Raw genomic sequence first — 24,318 nt, 5'->3', positions numbered from 1 at the left:
AAGACACAGAACTTGGAGCAATCAATCAAAGAAGTAATCACAAACAACAAGATCATGGCTCAGGATATAAAGAAAATCAAGAAGACCCTAGAAGAGCATAAAGAAGAATTGATAAGAGTAAATAAAAAAATAGATGAGCTTATGGAAATAAAATAAACTGTTGATCAAATTAAAAAGATCCTGGAAACTCACAGCAGCAGATTAGATGAACTCAAAGAACGAGTAAGCGAACTGGAAGAAAATGTTTTGGAGAGTGAAAGTACAAAAGAACAGATGGAGAAAAAAATCAGAAAATTTGAAATGGATCTTGCGGATGATGGACAACATGAAGCACACAAATATAAGAATCATTGGTGCTCCAGAAGGGGAAGACAAGGGTAAAGGACTAGTTAGAGTATTCAAAGACATTGTTGAGGAAAATTTCCCAACCCTTCAAAATGACATAAATACGCAAATCACAGACGCCCAATGACTCCAAACTGAATAAATCCAAATAACCTACTCTTGAGACATATTCTGATCAGACTGTGAAATGCTGAAGAGAAAGAACAAGTTCTGAAAGCAAAAAGAGAGAAGCGATTCACCATATACAAGGGAAACAAAATAAGACTAGTTACTACTCAGCAGCCACCAAGGAGGATAGAAGGCAGTAGTATGACATATTTAAAATTCTGAAAGAGAAAAATTACCAACCAAGAATTCTTTACCCATCAAAGCTCTCCTTCAAATTTGAGGGAAAGCTTAAAATCTTCACAAACAAATGCTGAGAGAATTTGCTAACAAGAGACGTGCCCTACAAGAGATGCTAAAGGGAGCCCTGCCAGCAGAGAAAAAAAGAAAGCAGACAGATGTACACAGAAGGGCTCAGAACTAAAGAGTTTTAGTAAGGGCATGTCAAAGGAAATAAAGATAGAGGGAAAAAAATATATCTGACAAATAAAAACCAAAGGATAGGATGGCTGATTCAAGAAATGCCTTCACAGTAATAATATTGAATGTGAATGGATTAAATTCCCCAATTAAAGATAAAGATTGGCAGAATGGATTAAAAATATGAACCATCAATATGCTGCTTATAAGAGACTCTTATCTTAAACCCAAAGACACAAATAAACTGAAACTGAAGGGATGGAAAAAAAAATTTTCCACACAAGCTACAACCAAAAGAAAGCAGGAGTAGCAATGTTAATCTCAGATAAAATAGACTTTAAATGTAAGGATGTCATGAGAGACAACAAAGGCCACTACATACTAATGATAAAAGGGACAATTCAACAAGAAGAAATAACAATCATAAAGGTTTATGCACCCAATCAAGGTGCCCCAAAATACATGAGACAAACACTGGCAAGACTAAAGGAAGCAATAGATGTTTCCACAATAATTGTGGGAGACTTCAATACATCACTCTCTCCTATAGATAGATCAACCAGACAGAGGACCAAGAAGGAAACTGAAAACCTAAACAATGTGATAAATGAATTTGACTTAACAGACATATGTAGAACATTACATCCCCAAACACCAGGATACACATTCTTCTTTAGTGCTCATGGAACTTTCTCTAGAATAGATCAAATGCTGGGCTATACAACAAGCCTCAACAAATCTAAAAAGATTGAAATTATTCAAAGCACATTCTCTGATCACAATGGAATACAATTAGAAGTCAATAACCCATCAAAGATTTAGAACATTCACAAATATCTGGAGGATAAACAAAAAACTCCTAATCAATCAGTGGGTTAAAGAAGAAATAGCAAGAGAAATTGCTAAATATCTAGAGACGAATGAAAATGAGAACACAACATAACTAAACTTATGGGATGCAGTGAAGGCAATATTGAGGGGGGAAATTTATAGCTCTAAATGCATACATTAAAAAGGAAGAAAGAACTAAAATCAAAGAACTAATGGAACAATTGAAGAAGCTAGAAAATGAACAGCAAACTAATCCTAAACCAAGTAGAAGAAAAGAAATAACAAGGATTAAAGCAGAAATAAATGACACAGAGAATAAAAAACAATGGAGAATAAATAAAACCAAAAGTTGGTTCATTGAGATCAACAAGATTGACAAGCCCCTACCCAGACTGACAAAATCAAACAGAGAAGACCCAAATAAACAAAATAATAAATGAGAGAGGCAACATTACTGCAGATCCCGAAGAAATTAAAAAAATTATAAGAGGATACTATGAACAACTGTACACCAACAAATTAGATCATCTAGAGGAAACAGACAATTTCCTGGCAACACATGAACAGCCTAGACTGACCCAAGAAGAAAAAGAAGACCTCAACCAACCAATCACAAGGAAAGAGATCCAATCAGTCATCAAAAAGCTTCCCACAAATAAAATGCCCTGGGCCAGATGGCTTCACAGGGGAATTCTACCAAACTTTCCAAAAAGAACTGACACCAATCTTACTTAAACTCTTCTAAAACACTGAAGAAAATGGAACACTACCTAACTCATTTTATGAAGCTAACATCACTCTAATACCAAAACCAGGTAAAGATGCTGCAAGAAAGGAAAACTACAGGCCAATCTCCCTAATGAATATAGATGCAAAAATTCTCAACAAAATACTTGCAAATCAAATCCAAAGACACTTTAAAAAAATGACCAAGTGGAGTTCATTCCAGGGATGCAAGGATGGTTCAACATAAGAAAATCAATCAATGTAATACAACATATTAACAAATCAAAAGGGAAGAAATCAAGTGATTATCTCATTAGATGCTGAAAAAGCATTCGACAAAATCCAGCATCTTTTTTTGATAAAAACACTTCAAAAGGTAGAAATTGAAGGAAACTTCCTCAATATGATAAAGGGTATATACGAAAAACCCACAGCCAGCATAGTACTCAATGGCGAAAGACTGAAAGCCTCCTCCCTAAGATCAGGAACAAGACAAGGATACCTACTGTCACCACTGTTATTCAACATTGTGTTAGAAGTGCTAGACAGAGCAATCAGACAAGACAAAGAAAAGGCATCCAAATTGGAAAGGAAGAAGTAAAACTGTCATTATTTGCAGACGATATGATCTTATATCTGGAAAACCCTGAGAAATCGATGACACAGCTACTTGAGCTAATAAGCAAATTTAGCAATGTAGTGGATACAAGATTAATGCACCTAGGTCAGTAATGTTCCTATACACCAGGAATGACCTAACTGAAAGGCACTCAAGAAAAAGATTCCATTCTCAAAAAAGCAATTAAAAAAATCAAGTACCTAGGAATAAACTTAACCAAGGATGTAAAAGACCTATACATAGAAAACTACATAACTTTACTAAGAGAAACAGGAGACCTGAAAAGATGGAAAAATATTCCATGTTCATGGATAGAAAGGCTAAATGTTGTTAAGATGTCAGTTCTACCCAATGTCATCTACAGAGTCAATGCAATTCCAATCAAAATTCCAACAACCTACTTTGCAGACTTGGAAAAGCTAGGTATCAAATTTATTTGGAAGGGAAAGATGCCTCAAATTGCTAAAAACATTCTAGAAAAGAAAATGAAGCAGGAGAACTTACATTCCCTAACTTTGAAGCTTATTATAAAGCCACAGTAGTTGAAACACCATGGTATTAGCACAAAGATAGACATATTGATCAATGGAATCGAACTGAGAATTTGGAGATAGACCCCAGATCTATGGTTGACTGACCTTTGATAAGGCCCCCAAAACCATGGAACTGGGACATAGTCTACTCAACAAATGGGGCTGGGAGAGGTGGTTATCCATATCCAAAAGAATAAAAGAGGACCCCTACCTCACACCTTGCACAAAAATTAACTCAAAATGTATTAATGACCTCAATATAAGACACAGTACCATAAAACTCCTAGAATATAATGTAGAAAAACATCTTCAAGACTTTGTATTAAGAGGTCACTTCTTAGACCTTACTTTTCTTTTGCACAAGCAAAAGAAAAAATAGATAAATGGAACTCCTCAAACTTAAAAGCTTCTGTACCTTAAAGCAATTTGTCAAAAAGGTGAAGAGGCAGCCAACTCAATGGGAAGAAATATTTGGAAATCATGCATTTGACAAGACTGGTATCTTGCATATATAAAGAAATACTACAACTCAAAGACAGTAATACAGACAGCCCAATTATAAAATGGGCAAAAGATATGAAAAGACAGTTCTCTGAAGAGGAAATACAAATGGCCAAAAAACACATGAAAAAATACTCATCTTCACTAGTTACTAGGGAGATGCAAATTAAGATATCACCTCACACCAATTAGATTGGCTGCCATTAAACAAACAGGAAACTGCAAATACTGGAGAGGATATGGAGAAATTGGGACTCTTGTTCATTGTTGGTGGGACTATATAATGGTACAGCCACTCTAGAAGACGGTCCGGCGGTTCCTTAGAAAACTAGATATGAGTTACCCTTCGATCCAGCAATTTCACTTCTTGGTATATACCCAGAAGATCTGAAAGCAGTGACATGAACAGATATCTGCACACCGATGTTCACAGCGGCATTATTCCCAATTGCCAAGAGACGGAAACAATCAAAATGTCCTCTTTGTTTGGTTATAGTTTGTTTATTTTCTTGGGGTAGGGCAGGATCATGTTGGAAGCAGTGTAGTTATTTTAGGTTATTTGTTTTTTCTTATTCCTCTGTTTTGGTTTTGTTTGAATTGTTTATTGTCTGTTTTTTAAATTTTTGATAAAGTTAGAAAAAACAATGAATGAGTATTAAAAAAGGTAAATAAGTAAATAAACAATGGGGGGAGGACAGGAATGGAATGTTTTGGATGTTCTTTTTAATTTTAATTTTAATTTTATTTTCTGGAGTAATGAAAATGTTCAAAGATTGACTGTGGTGATGACGAATGCACAACTATATGAGAATACTATGAATACTATGAATACTATGAATAACTGTCCACTTTGGAGGACTGTATGTTATGGAGTATATCTTACTAAAATTGCATTTAAAAAAAAAAAACACAGCAACATGTTTTAAGAGTATGTAGGAGGGGCACCTTCCCAAAAATAACATCAGAGAAGGTTATAAGAGTAAGTGTCATCTAAATTAGGAATAGTAAAAATGAGTGGAAGTGAAGAGGAGGAGGAAGAAAAGAGCATCTAAGAGGAGGAAGATGCTCTTGAAACGCCCTTGAAATGAGCAACCTTGTTGCTGGTCAGGGACCTAAAAGCTCAATATGACTAACTTACCATGTGAAGTAGGAATGACGAGAGATGAGATTGGAGAGGAAAACTAGGTCTACGTTAGTTGCAAATCATGTTAAGAACAATATGCTAAAGGCAACAGGAAATAATGGAAGGCTTTTATGAGTATGTAAATAGGATCAGATAGTCTGCTTAGAAAACACACTCTGACTTCCCTATGGAGAGCAATTTGGTGAGGGGTGATGAGCGATACCAAAGATGGGGCGATCAGTTATTTTTTATAGCATTATTCAAGTAAAAAGAGTTGATGGTGACCTAAAACTAGGATAAAGACAGGGTCAGAATCACCAGTACTTGATGACTGATGGTCAGATAAGATGGATAGGAGGAAGATAATGGAAAGACTATCTTAGTGTAGATTCCCCCCAAAAGCAAGTCTGAGTGAAGGACCAGGGTACAGAGGATGTTTATTTTAGAGGTGATTACAAGAAATCAGAATGAGACAACAGGGAGAGTCGGTCAGGGAAGGGGGGATAGAAACCAATAAAGAGTACAATAGTGTATTGTTTTTTCTTGTTAAAAACCAGGGCACAATCTAGAGTGGGACCCTGTGAGAATCCATGTTGAAGGCTCCTCAGCAGTGTTCTCTGAAACACGGGAGGCAGGGCCTTTGCTCTCTGACGCTCACCTTCCTTTGCTTTAGGGATGACTCCAGGGACATTAACTCCTCTGCACTTGAGTAGTATCCATCTCCTGTTGAGCCAGTTCTTAGAATTTTGGAGAAAGCCATGTTAAGAACTGGACTCTGGGCTTCCTGGAAGACCCCTAGGCCCATCAACTGTCCACAGACTTGAAGAAATAAACATCCATCAGATGAGAACTTTCTGAAGATAGTGCCTCCACCCCAGGCTGCGCTCCACTTCAATCCTTGAGGATCACTCTTTCCAGGCGTTCAAGGACAGGGCTGCGCCACCACTGACACCGGCCTGCGCCGCCGCCTGACCCGCGCATCCTTGGGCATGGAAGATGCTGCACCCTCAAAAGCAGCCCTGGCCAGGGTGTCCCCAGCCCAGGCGGGTGGCCAGGCTCCTAGTAATTATGGCTTTTGGTTAGTTACTTTGGATAGCTGGAGGCCCAGCTCTGAAGGGTGCCATTGTTCCAACCCACCCATGCAAAAGGCAGCATAGGAGACATAAGACATACACTACCTCAGAGCTAGAGAGGATAAGTTAAAGCACTGCATTTGCTGAGCAGGTCAAGAAACCGCATCTTTGGGGAGCACGGAAGAAGCTCATGGCATCCTTCCTGGCCCCTTCCTTATACCCTCTCCATGGCAGTTTGGAGCTGGTGGGCGCTTCCTTTGTGGAACTTTGGCCTAGTTCCAGCTAGGAAAGACTCACATGGGAAACTCCTCTTGGGTGTGCTCCCCCTCCAATAATTTGTTCTCAGACAAAAGCAGTTCGAGACAGTGAAATCTGTGTAAGAAACAACTGAGGGAGATGGCTTTGGGCAAAGGCTCACCTGTTTTAAGTCAAGCAGTGGAACACCCAAGAGAGAGGAAGTCTTTCCTGGAAAGTAGAGGGGCATTCAAATTCCTACAAAGAGGGGAACTCCTAAGACCACTAGTCAGCACAAACCCAGACAAGAGACAGACCCAAATAAGACAGGCAGTACCGATCACTCTGCATTTGCCTTGGGATGACCTTCCTTATAGGAGGGCTGGCCTCTCAGAGAGCACCAGTCAATGCTAATCCAATTTGCAAAGACAGTGAAAGGTGTTTTTGGCTTAGATATGCTTGGTTTTGTTAGCTCTTGACACTCAACAAAGTCTCTGTCATAAAACCAGCTGATTACAAACTCAAAAAAAAAAAAAAAAAAAAAAAAAAAGCCACACACATCTCAGAGAATAAATTCCAGAGTTAAATTTCTAACTTGGCAAAACTGCGTTCTGATGCTAGACAGCAGGCAGATCTTGAAAGTGATGAACTTGTATATTTAGTTGAGGAAATTTTCAGGCTAAATGTGGAAAGCCTGGCTTCTCCTTGCTGCTTATAGTAAAATGCAAAAGGAAAGGGATAAACTGAGAACTGAACTCCTGGGCACAAAGAAACCAAAAATTGATGGTTTGAAAAATTCTGAGCTTCCAGAAAGCATGTCCCTAAAAACAGTGCTCCATGTGAGGGTTTAACTGAACATGGAACCAGTCAGTCATTTCAGTGCAAGTCAGGACTGAAGACGCAGTTATACAAGAAGGATCTGTGGAACGTTCTTTTGTCTGATGATTTGGACCCCTGTGAACTACAGGCAAAACTAACAAATTTCTTGTGAGATTTGTATGAACACAACTACTGCCAGTCTGGACTAAAAGGGACAGAGAAATGACAAATTGAAGAAAAAAATCACCTCAACAGCAGAACCATGGAAGCTGCGGTCTCAGTCAAAGACATCTTCTCGGGCCAAGAGAGCAGTCCCACCCATGTGTGTGGAAGGGTGAGTCTGCCCTGGCACTTGGAGAAGGCAGGCCTTCCACCCCATTGTTCAGGAAGACTGCTGTCACCCCAGTGCTCAGAGAGGGTGGAGCCTGTGCCGAGGGGATTGCAGTAAGTCTGGCTGCCACCACCATGCTTAGAGACTTTGACCGCCATCCCATAGCGTTTGGGAAGAAAGCACTGCCTTGATGATACACTGATTTGGACATTTTCCCAACCCCCAAAGTGTAAGTGAATAAATACTCATTGTTTAACCCAACCCATTTCATTGTATTTGTTTAAGCAAGCAGCCTAGGAGACTAAAACAACTAGTACTGAGCAATCTGAATAAAGCAAGAAAAAATTTCATTTACAATAGCAATTAAAAGGACCAAATATCTAGGAATAAATCTAACCAAGCATGTGAAGGACTTGTACACAGAAAACTATAAAAAAATTGCTAAAATAAATCAAAGAATACCTAAATAAATTGAAGGACATTCTGTGTTCATGGATTGGAAAACTGAATATTGTTAAGATGCCAATTCTACCCAAGGCAATCTCAATCAAAATTCCAATAGCCTTCTCTGCAGAAACAGAAAAGCCAATCATTAAACTTATGTGGAAGGGTAAGGGACCCTGAATTGCCAAAGCTATTATGAAAAAGAAATATGAAGCTGGAGTAGTCACACTTCCCAATCTTAAAACTTACTACAAATCCACAGTAATCAAAATAGCAGAGTACTGGTACAAGGGCAGTCATATACACCAACAGAATTGAACTGAGAGTTGAGAGTTCAGAATCAACCCTCACATATATGGCCAACTTCTTTTTGACAAGGTGGCAAAGACCACTTGATTGGGAAAGAATGGTCTTCAAAAACTGGTGTAGGGAAAACTGGATGTCCGTTTGCAAAAGAATGAAGGTGGACCCCTGTCTCACACCATATACAAAAATTAATTCCATGTGAATCAAAGACATAAATATGAGAACCAGAACTATAATATTCCTAGAAGCAAACAGGGAACCATCTTCTGAGCCTTGTGTTAGGAAACGGTTTTTAGACTTTATACCCAAAGCACAAAAAAACAAAAGAAAAAATAGATAACTGTGACCTCAGCATAATAAAAAAGTTCTGTGCATCAGAAGATTTTATCATTGAAGTACAAAGACAACCTACCCAATGGTAGAAAATATTTGGAAACCACATATATGATTATGTTCTAATATCCACAATACATGAAGAAATCCTTCAACTCAACCACAAAAAGACAAACAACCCAAGTAAAAAATGGGCAAAAGACCTGAATAGACATTTCTCCAAAGAAGATATAAAAATGACCAAAAAGCCCATGAAAAGATGCTCAACATCATTAGCCATCAGGAAAAAGCAACAGGGAAATGCAAAGTACAATGGTATTGTCTCACACCACTAGCACACCTACTATTAAAAAAAATGGAAAATTGCAAGCGCTGTAGAGGATGCAGAGAAATAGGAACATGCATTAATTGCTGGTGGCAATGTAAAATGGTGCAGCCACTGTGGAATAGAATTATCATATGACCTGGCTATCCCACTTCTAGGTATACACTCAAAAGAGTTGAAAGCAGGGACTCAAATAGTTATTTTCACACAGATGTTCTTAGTAGTATTATTCACTATTGCCAAAAGATGGAAGAAACCCAAGTGCCCATTAATCGATGAATGGATAAGCGAAATATACATACAATGAATTATTATTCAGTCCTAAAAAGGAATAAAATTCTGATACATGTGACAACGTGGATGAACCCTGAAGATATGTTGAGTGAAATAAGCCAGACATAAAAGGACAAATGTTGTATGATTTCATTGCTATGAAATAATTACAATAAACAAACTCATAGAGTCAGAGTCTAGAATACAGGTTACTAAGGAGATGGGCAGTTGCAGGGAAAAGGGAGTAAAGGCTTAAAGTGTACAGAATTTCTATCTGGGACGATGGTAAAGGTTTGGTAATGGACAGTGGTGACGATAGTGCAACATTGTGAATAATTAACAGCACTGAATTATATATTTGAATGTGGTTAAAGGGGAAATTTTAGGTTGTTTATATGTTACTAGAATAAAAATTAAAAAAAGAAAAAAAAAGAAAAAAACACCATGGAACTCTATAACACAAACCAAGATCCCTAAGTTAAACTGTGGTCTATAATTAGTAGTACAATTAGTGAAATGTGCTTTCTTCAATTTTAACAAAGGTACCACAGCAGTGCAAGGTGTTTATAATAGGGTGGTGTATGTGAGCCCTGTATCTTATGCATGATTTTTTCTGTAAATCCATACCTTTTCTAAAATCTGAAGGGGCTTACACAAATAAGAATGATACACTAGTAAAATAACTGAAGGAAAGGGGTAGAAAACTAGGAGGTAAGATTAGCATTGGTAGTGATTTCTGAAATTTTAAAATCTTTTCAAACTTGTTAAAAAAATAGTATCTTTTTGCTTTATTATTTTTTATTGAGGCAAAAAGGTTTTAGCAAATTTATCGTTTATATTATTCTTTTATAAAATGAGTATTTACGTTCTTCATTCATTTATCTGATGTCCTTATTATTTTTCTAATGGATAGGATTCTCTTTAAATCATTGAGATATGCACCGTTTGTTTTAGTTACTGCAAAAATAATTTCTCTAAGCTTGTTTGTTTGTTGTTTTAAGGAAGTCAAAAGCATGTCTAAAGTCACAGGAAAAGAAGCCTGTGGGAAAGAACAATTTGACTATGCTGAGAGAAATGGGATATGTGTTAGAACAAATTCCTGATGCCATCATTCCTGAGAGACAATTCAAGATACACAATCCTCTTCCAAAACTGCTACTGGAGCAGCTCTTGGTCCTTTGCCCCAGCACCCATCCACCTGTATGGTTTTCTTCTCTACTATTACTTTATATTCCTTCTTCTACCTTTGTGAATTAAACTTTAGAGAGGACTGTTTTTGATTAGTGGACACCCCATCCCTCAGTCAAACTGTCCCAAACCATTTTCCTCCTTATTGGCTCAGTCATCCACAACTCTGATTCTAATTCCTACTAATGGAAATAAAGATCTCCCAGTAAGCCTATTGTTAAGTGTGTTTGGATCTATAAACCACCCTTTGATTATGCTAAGTTAAAGCCACCATCCTGAATTTTGCCAATAAAAATGTTATGTCTTCACTGAATCCCTGCTTCATCTAATTCTATATTTATTTATATCATTGTTTACACCATTACCACACTTAACAAAATTTTACTTTTGTTAAATTCAATTGATGACATATATATCTACCACACAAGAGGATGACTGTTTTAAACGCAGCAATAATGTCTCAAGAGGATGACTCTTCTAAAGGTAGGAATAATGTCTCATTACTTTTTAACCTCCTGTGGCTTGCAGGTAGTAGACATTAAATACATGTGTATGAATTCAATTTTACCTGTTTGATTCTGTATATTCAGGATTAAGCTTTGACCTTCTCACTTCTTTGAAACTGATGTGTGCAGTATTTGCCCACATGTTGCTTGCTAATAGTTTCTGCTTCAGAAAAAGGCACCATGCACTTAATAATCTGACAGTTAAATTTGAGACCATAGACTGCTTATATAGATATGCAATTAATAGATCTAATGACTGCAATCAAATTAGGGAAGTGATTCAATTACACTAATCGAAGCATCTTGTTCAAATACATTTCCGAGGCTCCCAGAAGTACCAACTTTATCAAAAAAAAAAAAAAAAAAAAAAAAAAAGCTACCAAAGGGGCACTCTTAGCCATCTAAATTTTTAAAGTTTCATATATATTATAATAACAGTGGCAAGTTCTTGGCATCTCCATATCCAAATGATATATTTCATTACCATACTGTAAATAACTGATAATGCAGTGGTTGTTTTGTTTCAGGTATATTCAATCTCTGAATTCCTATGAATTTGACATATTAGAAAATGAGATGTTTCATTTTAATTCAGTAAAAGTCACTACAATGGATTTTTTAAGTAAGGCCACTCTAAATTACCAAAAAAAAAAAAAACCCACAAAAAAAACACTAACTTACACAATTCAGATCATTGTTGTCTGGAATTGGAGAAAAGTTTCAATAGGTAGTGGTTCATGAGTTAGATCTTAAAGTTAGAAACTTATTTGAGCAGAAAAAGGAGAAAGGTTCTTAAGGTAAACGGACCAGCACAGACATAAGCAGAGAAAGAAGATAATGAAAGCAAAGAAAAAAGCATAATGGATAGTCCAAACTGAAGAAACCATTTAATACAGCAATTGTCTGTTCTCATTTTGTAGCTACTTGACAGCACACAATGAAAATAGGAAAACCACAGAAAAATTAAAGACTAGTAAAGAAAGAAAACACAAACCCAAGTGGTCTCTATGCTTGGTTTATATCTTAAAATTAGGCTGCATAAATGGCAACACAATAGCTCTAACAACTCTTACCCCCTCCAAGATAACCAAGAGTTCTGATACTTTATATATAATATAGCCTCAAATACTAAAAATAACCAATTTCAGAGAAAAAAAAGGAAGGCAATTATAGGTACTGCTACCATCATTTCTATTCCGTGGCTTTGGCAGGCAACCCTAATCTATCAGCCTCAGCATGCACGTTCAAATCAATTTGCTAATCCTTTGTTGGAATGAGTATAAAGGTATCCTTTGCTATATGAACCCTTGCTATCTAAACTCAGACACTAAATAAATTCAGATAATTTTCTTTCAGGTAAGGCTTTTTGGAGGAAATGGTATTTCAAAAAATATGAACTCATGGCTTCCAAAATTCCAAGACACACAAATTGAAATTACAAGGTATCCATCACTCTCAGACTTCTGCCTTCTGAACTCAAAAAAACAAATAGGGATTCAAACGGCAAGGAATACCTGTCTGATTTCAGTTTGTTCTCAGATGTAACAACTATAAAACTTCACCTTCTCAATCAATTTTTGTAATATATGTAGGAGCTACTGTAACAGGTGCCTGATAGATATACTGCTCATAATTAACCAAAACTCATTATACTTTTTACTTCCCCTCATAAATAGGAGGTATACAGTCCATGAAACAGAAAAGAGTAAGTGCCAAAATACACATGCTGTTTACAGTCTCAAAAAATAAAGATTAAATCATGTTTCAAAACTTTTGATTCATGTGGACTATGTATTGAGTGCTACATAATTGAGGACTACATAGTACTGACTATGTATTGAGGACTACGTAAGGTTGAGTGCTACATATCTTAATATAATGCAAGTCATAATGCACTACAATCAAGTGCATCAAAGTCCTTAAAATGTACTGTTCCTTATATTTTATCATCCTGCCCAGGGCAGGCAGATTCTTCCTCTTACTAGTCCATGCTGCTCATCTTTAATCTGAACTCTCACAACCCTCCAGAAAGCAGAAAAGAAAGCAACTAAAATGACTAAATGAAGAGATACTAGTGGAAAAGGGGGCACTGGTAAGAGTATGAACAAAACGGGCTGGTCCCATTTTCAAGTGGTCTAGTTTGGTCTGAGATGTGGGGTAACCATCTCAATGTTTTGTTTTACATAACTCACAAAGAACACTGTCACAATTATCCATTAAATGTCTACCCTAGAGGAAGAGGAAAAGTTATGAAGCACAACCCTACACAATTATTCTGAAAAGAGTACTTAACTTTCTTATTTACATAATCATATGTACAATATAACATTCACTACAGACTTAAAAGATTACATTATTACTATATGAAAGGTTCCTATAAGAGGTTCTTATAGGCATGGAGCACCTCTTTATAAACAAAACAAAACAAGCACACAAATAGCCCATTACAATACCTCAACCAGCAACTAGTGAACTTCCCAAAAACGGGATTCTACATAGTCTTATATATTCTTGCATAATCAACAACAGCTCTTAGAATGTAATACATGTTCAATAAATACTTGCAGCCTGAATCTGACATGACAGAACAAGTGAATAACACGTTCAGATAGTCCTCCTAACACCCAAAGAAACAATGACAAGTCATAATAATCTGTCATGGAAAATGTTCTACTGATTGCCTGTGATATGCTAATTTTGTTAGTTTTTCAATTTATTATTGTTGTCAGTATTAATTTAGTACTAGAACCATAGAAATTTAAGCTAAAGGAACTTGCAAGGTCATCTAGTACAACCCTTTCATTTTATAGATGAGGAAACTAAGGTCTACTTTTCCCTCAATTAATACTTGGACACTGATCTCTTCTTTCTCTGGTTTGCTAGTTGAATAAAAAAGAAATTTTACCGTACATTTTTGCTTAGATTAACATTTCAAGTGAATGGGCATTTGTCGAATGCCAATCTCTAGCACAATACTTTGTATATAGCAGGTGTTGATTTGAGTACTTACATACTGTTCTTGCTTGAAGTGTTCAAATTTGAGTGAATAGCAATATTTTAATTATTTTTATTTGTACAATTTTAGTGTGCAACATTTTTCTCATATAAAAAGTAATTTGACATGAGATTTTATTCAAAGCATATCTATTATAACAAATAAGGAAGGCACTTCTGACTTTTCTGTCATTGTAAAGTCATTTTCTCCTATGATATCAGTAAGTAGTAGCAAGACAGACACCAATCAGTTCTACACATACCAACATTCAAGATACTTCCCAATGGAGAGGGCAAATTGGTCAATTATTTATACACATATCCATTACCTAAGCTAAACAAGGCCAGCAACTCAAGGGGCTTGAAATTGTTTAACCTGTCTTTCTGGTCCATAGGGAAGACAATTTCACCAGTTTCATACCATAGAAGAAGAGCAAGGAACTGCCTTCTTTCTGAAATCAAAACACTTAAGTGTTGGGAACACAACCACCACAGCTGCCGGAACAAAATCACCCAAGTCTTTTGTTTGCTTGACTTAGAAGACAGATTGAACTTAAGAGTAGAAAGCATGTCAAGTAACACAAAAGAAAGCCAAAGGAAAGGAAAATAAATCTAACCAAAATACATGGAAGACCACTCAGTCTCCACTTTTAAAACAAAATGAAGATCATGGATTTGTGGTTGTAACTTGGTAGTGTTTCCCATTTCAGTTGAAGGAACAATAAGTATTTCTCAGATAGCTGTAAATTGCCTGACCCAGAACCAAGGACAAAACCAAACAATTGAGTTATAGGACAGGGGACAGAATTTAGGACTAACATGGCATCACTATGCAACCCTATGGATCATGATAACCTGCTCACTATAATTAAGACAGAAATAAGACTAATCACTTAATATCCAGATGTTTATTGTCATCACAATAAATAAAACACAATTGCTTAAATTTGGTTTAAATTAGAACTTAGAAAACATATAAAATGATCCACATATATGAATTCTATTTAAAGTATCATTCTAAGTCTAAAATGTAGCAGATTCAGTAGTCTGTATGCCTTACAGGATTGAATAAAGAAAAAGAACTCTTTCCAAAGCGCTGCTTCCAGGGTCTGACAATGAATCAGAGGAATCCTACAGCTTCCCTGTCAGTTTATCTCTTTCCATAAAGTGGGGAGAACAATGACACCTCTTATAGCACTGTTTCAAGCAAAGGCTGGTAAGTCTTACATCAAATAGAACTATATAAATAAAAATAAAAGCAACAGACAACTAATTCTTTTAAGAATCCCTGTTGAGTAGACAGTATTAGAATATTTTCTACAATAAGACACCAGGATTCATTTTGAATTTCTAGGTAAACTCTTACTGTCTATGTTACAGCCTAATGGCAAATATGATAATCACTCTCACCCATGTAGGTACCATCTATTCTTAAACATAAATAATCAAAAACAGGAAGAAAAGCTCTCAAATGCAATTGTTTTCCATATTGTTTTTTCCAGAGCAATTTTATAATTTTATTCTTTCAGAGTTTCAAGTAAAACTGATTTAAAAACAAAAAATACTTAATTTTTTTTGTCTAAACTACATATGAATGTTCATATTTTTTCTTTTTTTTATTATGAAGACACTGAGACATAAGAGGAAAGGCAAATTTGTTTTAGTATTCTTTTTGTAGCTAACCAAAGAGGGGTGCAATGTAACCTAAAGAAGTTTGCAGTGGTTCAGAGGTGAGTTGTGGCTTTGTTTTAGAATGGCAGTATATTTTAGAAAAAAGACATGGGCTACTAGCTTCTTTTTTTTTTTTTAATGAAAAAGTTTATTTTAGAATTCTGTTTAGAAAATACAAATAACATTCCTCTAGCATATTCAGTATTAAAACACACTTCTGCAAATACATCTTTTAAGTGAGGAGTATAAGTGATTTGGACTTTTGTATATGGAGAGGGAATGAGGAAGGTAAAGAAAGGTGTAAGGTTGTTCATTTGGGCTTAAGTTGAAGGTATTCATAAATAGGTTATACAAATATTACACAACACTATTGAGTTAGCCGTGTCTTTTTTTTTCTAGAACTTCAAAATATATTTTCAACTCTTAAGAAATAGTTTCCTCTCTCATTAAGTACCATCTTTTCTTTTTTGCAAAGACACATTTAATGCTTGAAATTACAATGGACATACACTTTTTATCAAACTGCATTTTAATAAAAAGAATAAATTAATTATGAACTGAGATAATAACTCATTGTCCAGCTAAAGGCCTACATCACACACTATATTTATATTTATAGAGTAGGAGCACAAGTACAGACTTGTTTGTGATATGCAAGTCCAGTAATTTAGAAACCATGATCAACCTAAATGCAAAACCTATTTGAAAACTGTAAATGCCACATCTTCTAACATACTTTTAAATTCTTCTTAGTAAGGATACCAAAGGATAATAGGAAGTTGTGCAAAGCTGATAATTTCTCAGAACATTATCAGGTGTTAAAATAACTTGTAAAAAGATATTATTGTCTCAAAAAATGTAGAATGAGCTATTTAAGAATTGCAATCTTACCTATTAAAAGGATTTTAATTTAATATATTCCTATATATATACATATGACTTTATATACTTATATGCTATTTCTTAGGAGAAGATGGTAGTAAAGGAGCTTTCACTTTTTAACCTTGTTACATTACATAATCACTTGACTAATATAAATCCAGTCTTGGAAGCAGAATATATATTAAATATAATCACTAATGTTTATTCCAAAGTTTTAAATACAACATGAAGAAACCATTTTTGCAAATAGGATTTCAAGTGTTGAAAACTAAACGTTAGTATGTGTGCCATTACAACTTTAAAATAAAGATTTAAATTGCACATTTTGGTATTAAGGTGTTTGTTACCCAATTATTAGTTTTTCTGGGCCAGTGCCAAAACTGAAGTCTACTCTAGTTCAAGAATTTTTCTCATGTTAAAGTCAGTGCAGTTAGTTGTAATGGGCATGTAAATATAAATTATCAATGAAAGAATAATTAAACCACATAATTTACAAATAAAAAGATACTCCACTATCATTATTTTTCAAACTCTTCACTCACTTGCCTATATAACTCACCCTTATTTTAAAAACATAAAGGTTCCTTTCCCCTATTGTTCTCATAAAGGACTTTAGTCTTTAACTTGGATATCCTTTATGTGAATGCAAAGCCAAGGTGCTTAATTCAATTTAATGATATCAATTTAATGATAATTTCATAGATACCAAGTTACATCACAGTAAAAATAAAGAAAGAAATAGCACTGGTTCTGTGGAAATCTTGATGGTAAGCAGGAAATTAAGCATCTCTTCCTTTAAATTACAGCAGTAAAAAGAAAGTAGTGTATCCACCTGAAGAATAAAGCCCTTTCTCTCTCTCTCTCTCTCTCTCAAACACACCACACACACACACACACACACACACACACACACACACGAAAAAGACAATCATATTTATCTGACCCATTCAAGTTTCCACAATATGTCTATTGCCAAAACAAAAAAAAATTCTCGTTGAAAATATTCAAATTTCATTTTAAAATTAAAACTGAAAGCAAGATACTTAACTGCCAACCCCTGTGCTGTATGAAACCATGAAAGCTACACTGACCTACTTCATATTAGCATCATGACAAGATGAATGCATGCCAAGAAAATAACAAAAATTACTATATAGCAAACTTTAATTCTGTATTTTAAAAATGCCATTTTTTAAATGTGTAAATACATGCCATTGGTTTTATGATACACTTATTTTTAAATTGCAATAAAAATAAGAAATTTGGATATTTTAGCAGTCATATTCAATGATGGATCTGCAAGATTTCATTTTCAAAATCAGAGCTTTTTTTACACACACTTACACTATATTTTTAAACTTCTATTAAAAGCAATCTCTTAAGCCAAATTCTGAATATTCCTTTCCATTTTTAAAATAGTGCTACACTTTTTAAAAATGTCAGTTAATGGAGAATCCTACAAAACAATGCAAGTTCATATTTGCAGCAGTTCTAACAGGATAGACTTCTCCTCAATGTATTTAACTATTAAAAGACTGCCATCAGTCTTTAAGAGTTCTTAAAATCTAATGCTGAAATAACTGAAAATTCTCATTAAGAAAGTACAGGAACAGCAAAGGATATTTCATCTATGGTTTCTGAAGAAAGGCACATGAAATGGTAAGACATTTATTTGATTCTCCATTTTTCAAACCAAAAAATATCTCTTTTTAGTGTGAACTATCACCTTAAAATGTTGCACTAAAGAAGCACTTTTTTCACAATTAATGCAAAGAATAAACTCCCTGAGAAAGGAATTGAATCTTGGAATAAAGAAGACAAGGCAAATCATCCAGAAACGAAGCTAACACAAAAGGGTGAAAGAGGAGATACATTAGGTTTTGTGCTGCATATTAATATTCTTACGCACAATGCCCGGTGAAAATTCACAATTCAATTCTTCCTCCTCTATGACTGCAAAAAGGAGTAAACACATTTCACATTCTCCAGTCCCCAATTCATGCTACCATCACAGGGTATGACTTAATTTCTACCCATATTCCTCTTACACTAAGTGAAAAACACAACTTGTGTATTTGCTTCGGTTAAGGAGATCAGAGGCTCATGCAAAGTCCCCACACCTCCAGACCCCCAATATTATGCACTCGACCCTGGGAACCCACATTCAATGAATGCATCAGTCTCCTCCTCCGCTCCCCCGCCCGCCACTCCCCACCCCCTTTGCAGCAGAAATGTGCCTGGGCTTTTTTACCCCAGCGATGGAGGATCTTCTTACCAGATGGAGTTCTTGATCTTGTGTTGCAGCGCGCTGGCCTCTGTCCCTGGCAGCCCGGGCACAAGGGCTGGCAGGGCCACCCCTGAATTGGGGGTGCTGGGGGGAAGCTGCTGATGGGCATCAGGCTGCTGTGGTGGCGGCTGTTGTTGTTCCTCTGCCATCGCTGCTGGCGGGGTGGGAGGGAGGGAGGGAAGATGGGGGCGCGGGGAAGGGAAGAGACGGGGAGGGGAGGACGAAGGGGGGAGAGAAGGAGGGGGAGGGGGAAAGGAGGAGGAGGAGGAGGAGGAAGGAAGCTGGATAAGCTAGGCCTTTACCCCAGGGCTCGAGTGAGTCGCTTTCGCCTGCCGCCTGGGGGACATCACCGGGGAGACCGAGCGGCTCCTCAGGGCCCGGGCGCTTCACCGCGGGAGAGGCATGGCGGAGCCCCTCAGCACCCCCTGGGCCGCCGCCGCCGCCTCCTCCCTTCAGCGGCCGGACTAGGGGGTGAGGAGGGGGCGTCGGAAGACGAGGTGGGGAGGACAAGGCTCCCCCCCAAAATCCAAGGAGAACGCTTCCTCAGGGACTTGGCGGCCCGGCCTTCCTTCCTCGCCCCCCGGGGCTTTCTACTCCGAGAGACCGCGCTGCTGCAGCCCCAGGCTCTGCTCCACGCCACTCCCCACGCCGCCACCGCTCGCTCCCGGCCCTGCCGCCGCCGCCGCCGCCGCGGCCGCCGCTGCCCTGCCAGCCCCAGAGGCAGCTCAGCGCGCGCAGCCGCACTGCGGTCCGGCGAAGACGGCAAAACACCTACCACTCCGCCGGGGGTGGGGGGCCAGGGGCGTGTATGAGTGTGTGCGGGTTACGGGAGCGGGCGCGGGCGCGGGGGCCCGGGAGGGGGGTGCACGGGTGCGGAGGGTTGGCGCGGGCGAGTCGGGCCGGGGAAGCGCGCCGCGAGGGCCAAGGAAGGGACTGGTGGAGCTGGTGGAGGAGGGCAGGAAAACATGGGGGAGGTGCTGGGAGAGAAAGAGAACTTGCGTGAGGAGGAGGAGAAACCTAATTTAATAATACTCGACGTGGAAATTGGAATTAATTTTTTTTGTATCTTCAAAGCAAATAAAGTGAAATAAATCGACATATCTCCCCGCCCCCACAAATGAGGATTACTTCCTTGCTGTGTAAACTGAAGCAGGTAAGAGGGTAAACTTGACTTTACAGAAGCCCCCAAAGAAGAGCTCCCGTCGGAATTAATCACCCTTTAGGTAATTTGGTCTTGAATGTATATCGCAAATCAGGAGCTGGATTGAGTGCTCCTCGGTCGGGTATTCAAAGCCCTCCAAATCTGGCCCCACTTTAGCTACCCAATCATAGCAGCCTCCATCCCCCTGTAAGAACTCCCGGCTCCAATCAGTGAAGTCTCCATGCCATCCACAACGCACAGCAGACTGACTCTTCCTTCGTGCCTTTTCTCATGCTGTTCCCCTCCACCTCCCCGCCCCACCCCCTTTACAGGAATGCCCTCCCTCCTTCTCTACACCGCTCCCAATCCAACCCAGGCTCTAAGGCATAGCTCAAGTCGCAGCTTGTCAGGGTCCCTGGCAGCCAAGGCCCCTGTCTGCCTCTGAAAGAAATGCATGTAATTCTTACAACATGGAGACTCAAACTCCAGTCACAAGCTGCTTCCTTCGGGGTCAGTTGAACCCGCTGGACACTCTTCCCCAATCCCCCATTCATGCATGAGAGAGCTTTGCCTTCGTGTTCACAAACAAGCAAGTCCCTTTTAAGAGTAGAAGAATTGTCTTTTCTACGTGGGGCTGAACAGGGAGGCCTAAACTGTCTGAGTGTAGAAAACAACAACCATTGCCTCTGGCACCAGATGGAACAGCTGTTCAGCTCACAACTGACTTCTCTGGGCCTGGTGTTATGAGCCCTTCTGCTTTAAATTTTTTGACAGAGTTTCTGTCAGGATTCTACCTATCAGATTCTCTGGCCACTTCGCTGCTGAGCTTGGACTTTGATCTAAGAGGCTCTGCCACTTGTAGACTCCCAGTGGGTGTTAAATCTGATTGGCTTGGGCTGCTTGGCCTTTGGAGTGCTCAGTTCCCTATCTTGGCCTGGAACCCCCATGCTTTGCACCTCTGTACCCTCAGGCCTGGCCCACAGACTCCAGGCCCAGACTCACCCTGAATGCCTGCACATAGTGGTGATGCATGGTGGTGGTGGTGGTGACACCTGAGTGCAAAAAAACAGCTCCTCTGTTAGGATTACAAGCCTCTTGGATTCCTTTGTACCCTGGACCTAAAAGGTCAGTATTAGCTTAGCCAGTTTGGGAAACTATAGGTTGTTTAAGTTCATTTTGCATATATGTCCCTGTTCCCTATATAGAGACATGTTTTTCTGGACCAAATTGATAGACATGGTGTGCACTAGACAGAAGCTTTGAAGAAGAATAAAAATAGCTAATGTTTGTTGAATACTTTCAATGTGCCAGTCCTAGTACATTCCGTATGTTATCATAGTTAATCTTCCTAAGAACCATATAATATAGGTACTATTATTCTACTTTATAGATGAAACTGAAGCTTAAGAGAGATTAAATAACACTCTTAAAGTTGCCCAGTTAGTAAATGTGGGAGCCAGTATTTGAATCCTGACGGTCTAATTTAAGAATTTGTGGATCATGTGGAAATTGGGATTATACTGAAAAATCCTGAATGTATGTATGAGCTCTACATCTATGGGGAAGATGAAAGAAAAGGCATTGGAGAATGTTGCCAAATCCCCCAGTTCTAATTTTTTTACCTTGCCAGGGGGGATTGATGATTCCAGGTAGCCACACCCTGGGAGGGGGAGATCCTTAAGAAGTAGGAGACTCATGCAAGGAAGGCAATATCTGAGACCTGCTGCAGACCTTAAGAAAAGGAAGCTGAGGACCAGGACGTTTAAGAAAAGTTTGCTACCGTGTGTCACACAGGCTAGCTTCCCGAGTGCAACTTTTGAGAGTTTTTAATAGGTTCCATAAAAGAGCCACGTTACCCCAGCTGCCACTAGAGGGCTCAGCAGGGCTGCATCCCTGAGCTGCCCTCTAGCGGAGGTGCTGACAAACGTGCGTTGTTGAGCCTTTGGGGTCTCCAAGGACCAAAAGGTGGTTTACAGAGACACCTGGGACTTTTAGGTTCAACCAGCAATGAGAAGGGTGATTGACAAGTAACAAATTGGAAAGACCTTATTGCCAGAATGAGACATCCTTTCAGGGAGGAAAGGTTAGCTCCCACTGTTCATTTAGCATCTGGGAGTAGAGAGTGTGTTTTGTTACAGTCTTCACAGAGGACTGTGAATAAAATTATACCCCTAGAAACCTGATGAAGAGACCCAAAATCCTGGGTGGAGACTCAAGCCAAACCCAGATATCGTGAGTAAAGGCAGAAGGTATAGTCATGTGCCTCTCAAATTGTGCAGGTACCCCTTGGTGTCTGAAACTGTGTACTAAGGACACAGAAGGCACCAGAATCAATGTGGCTCATTTTCTCAGAGCTTTAGTTTGACTCAGTAGGAAGTAATGTAAAACATTGCATGAATATTTAAAATAACACACAAGGCATCATGGAATTTGAGCTTATATTTCCCAAGGCTGAAGAGTATAAGTATATACCAGTGGAAAAGTTTGATAAACACTGATAGAGTGGGAGTGTGGAAACCCTGGTCTTGGCAGTTTAAGTCTTCTCTTTCTAGCATTATAAAAGTGAAGAAAATGACCTATCTTACAGGGTTGTTAAGAGGAACATCATGTAAAGTGACATGTAAACCACAGACATGGTATACACATACCATGCTTGTAGATTGTTAAGCACCTCAAAGTAGCGATGGTTTATCCCAGTTATCCCAAAACACAATTCCTAACTTTCAGCTGTTTAATAAATATTTGTTGAAGTCAATAGTTACCCAAACTTAATATTTTTTAGCCCAGTACATTATACCATCTGGTGCTCTCTGTGTGCAATGTCTGTAAGTCTTCCCTCTTTTATGAAAGTAAACATTTTATACTGTCCAGACTGTAGCATATATACTTAACATATATTTATTGTGCCTAATGCATTAAAGTATCAAGTACAGAAATTAGAATTATAAAGAACTGGTTCCAAATTCAAGTAGTTTACATTCTATGGAGCAGAGAGACATATAACAAATAATAATTATATAAGATGATGAATTCTAGAATATGATCATTCCCGTTAGTACTATGAAGGCATAGTGGAAAGAGGGACTGGTTCTGCTCTGGGTAAAAGAGCTTTATGGAGATGACCTCTTGGCTAGCATTTGGACTGGGTCTCTGAATGACTAGGCCTTCAGTAAGGGAAAGCACTGAGGGAAGATGATTCCAGGTAAAGTAGACAGCATAAACTCTTTTATGGAGGCATGAATGGGGCACCATTGAAGGAGAGAAAATGCTTAGCTCAGTGTCAGCTCAGTGCTCAGATCGTTAGTAGGAGTGTATGGAGGAGGGGAAGGAAGAGGTGGAGAAACAAGCCCATTTTACATAATGGTACTCTATATTATCAGTTGTGATTGTTCTGCCAAAGGAAGATAAGGCCTAAAATAGTTTTCATCCTTGGTAAATATTGGTTAAGTGCTTAGAGTGAACAGATTATGGCAGTTTACCAGATATGGAAAATATGTTTCTACCCTATTCTCCTCCCTCCTCCCCGCCCTTAAATTAAGAACAAATTGTTGCTTTTTCCTCTTTTCCCTTCATCATTACTTCTCTGCCTTCTCCCACTGAAAAGTTTCTCTCTTTAGGAGCTGAAAGTAGAATATGTAATCACCTACATGGTGTTATTTAAGGAAACAAGGAAGGCTTTCCACTTCCAAAAATCTTCCTCAGCATTGGAAATTGCTATCATTTATGGCTAATTTCTTTGGGCTAAGCTGATGTCTTTTAAAATACAAGTAGTCCTAGGAGGGCTGTTATAGTAAGTTCCAATGCTGTAATGTGATTGAGTTTTCAGTCTTTTAATAGCATTAGGGCAGGGATTAGGGGATGGAGAGGAGGGCAATAAAAGTGGAAGTGAGATTACAGAAGAGGGAGGTTGGGAGTTCAAAAACAGGTGCATACTGGCAAATTTGGATAAATTTTCTCAACACCAAGAGTACTAATGTAAGACTGATGTGAAATATGAGTTCCCCTGTTGGAGCACACATATTCACTATGTCATTATTACTATGTCATTGTTAAGGTCAACTAGCCTAACTATTCAAATATTGGCAAGGCAACAAGCTGTTAACAACATTGCCACTACCGGAATATGTGACTCTATCTGTACAAGCCATTCTTTCAGGTGCTTTTACTTATCTCTACGGATTATTGGGATAAAGTTTATATCATGTACTTTGCTCTTCAAGTGAAAGGCATTACGAAAATGAATGCCAAGTACTGCTTTGATTTCACTTAGAAATTTTCCACTGTTAGTACTGTATACATGTTTATGTT

The 24,318-nt window shown here is 38.2% G+C and overlaps 1 protein-coding gene across 4 annotated transcripts in view; it reads right to left on the bottom strand.

Annotated features, from left to right (window-relative positions):
- RFX7 (regulatory factor X7) overlaps positions 1-21,719 on the bottom strand; it is a 244,792-nt gene extending 223,073 nt beyond the window's left edge. Inside the window, exons 1-2 of one of the 4 annotated variants that reach the window (XM_037833876.1) lie at positions 19,172-19,732; positions 18,858-19,020 (exon numbers count right to left, since the gene is read on the bottom strand). In XM_037833876.1, coding sequence (XP_037689804.1) covers positions 18,858-19,018 — 161 coding nt within the window. In that variant the 5' untranslated portion in view covers positions 19,019-19,020; positions 19,172-19,732. Of the gene's footprint in view, positions 1-18,857; positions 19,733-21,632 lie in introns of those variants that run through there. The other 3 variants (XM_037833878.1, XM_037833875.1, XM_037833879.1) reach the window with 3 other exon arrangements.
- Positions 21,720-24,318: the final 2,599 nt, after the last annotated feature.

This window comes from Choloepus didactylus, chromosome 4, assembly GCF_015220235.1.
Source record: "Choloepus didactylus isolate mChoDid1 chromosome 4, mChoDid1.pri, whole genome shotgun sequence".
NCBI classification, from domain to species: Eukaryota; Metazoa; Chordata; class Mammalia; order Pilosa; family Megalonychidae; genus Choloepus; species Choloepus didactylus.
The sequence above is the reverse complement of the archived record's forward strand: the minus strand, read 5'-3'. Positions and strand labels throughout refer to the sequence as shown.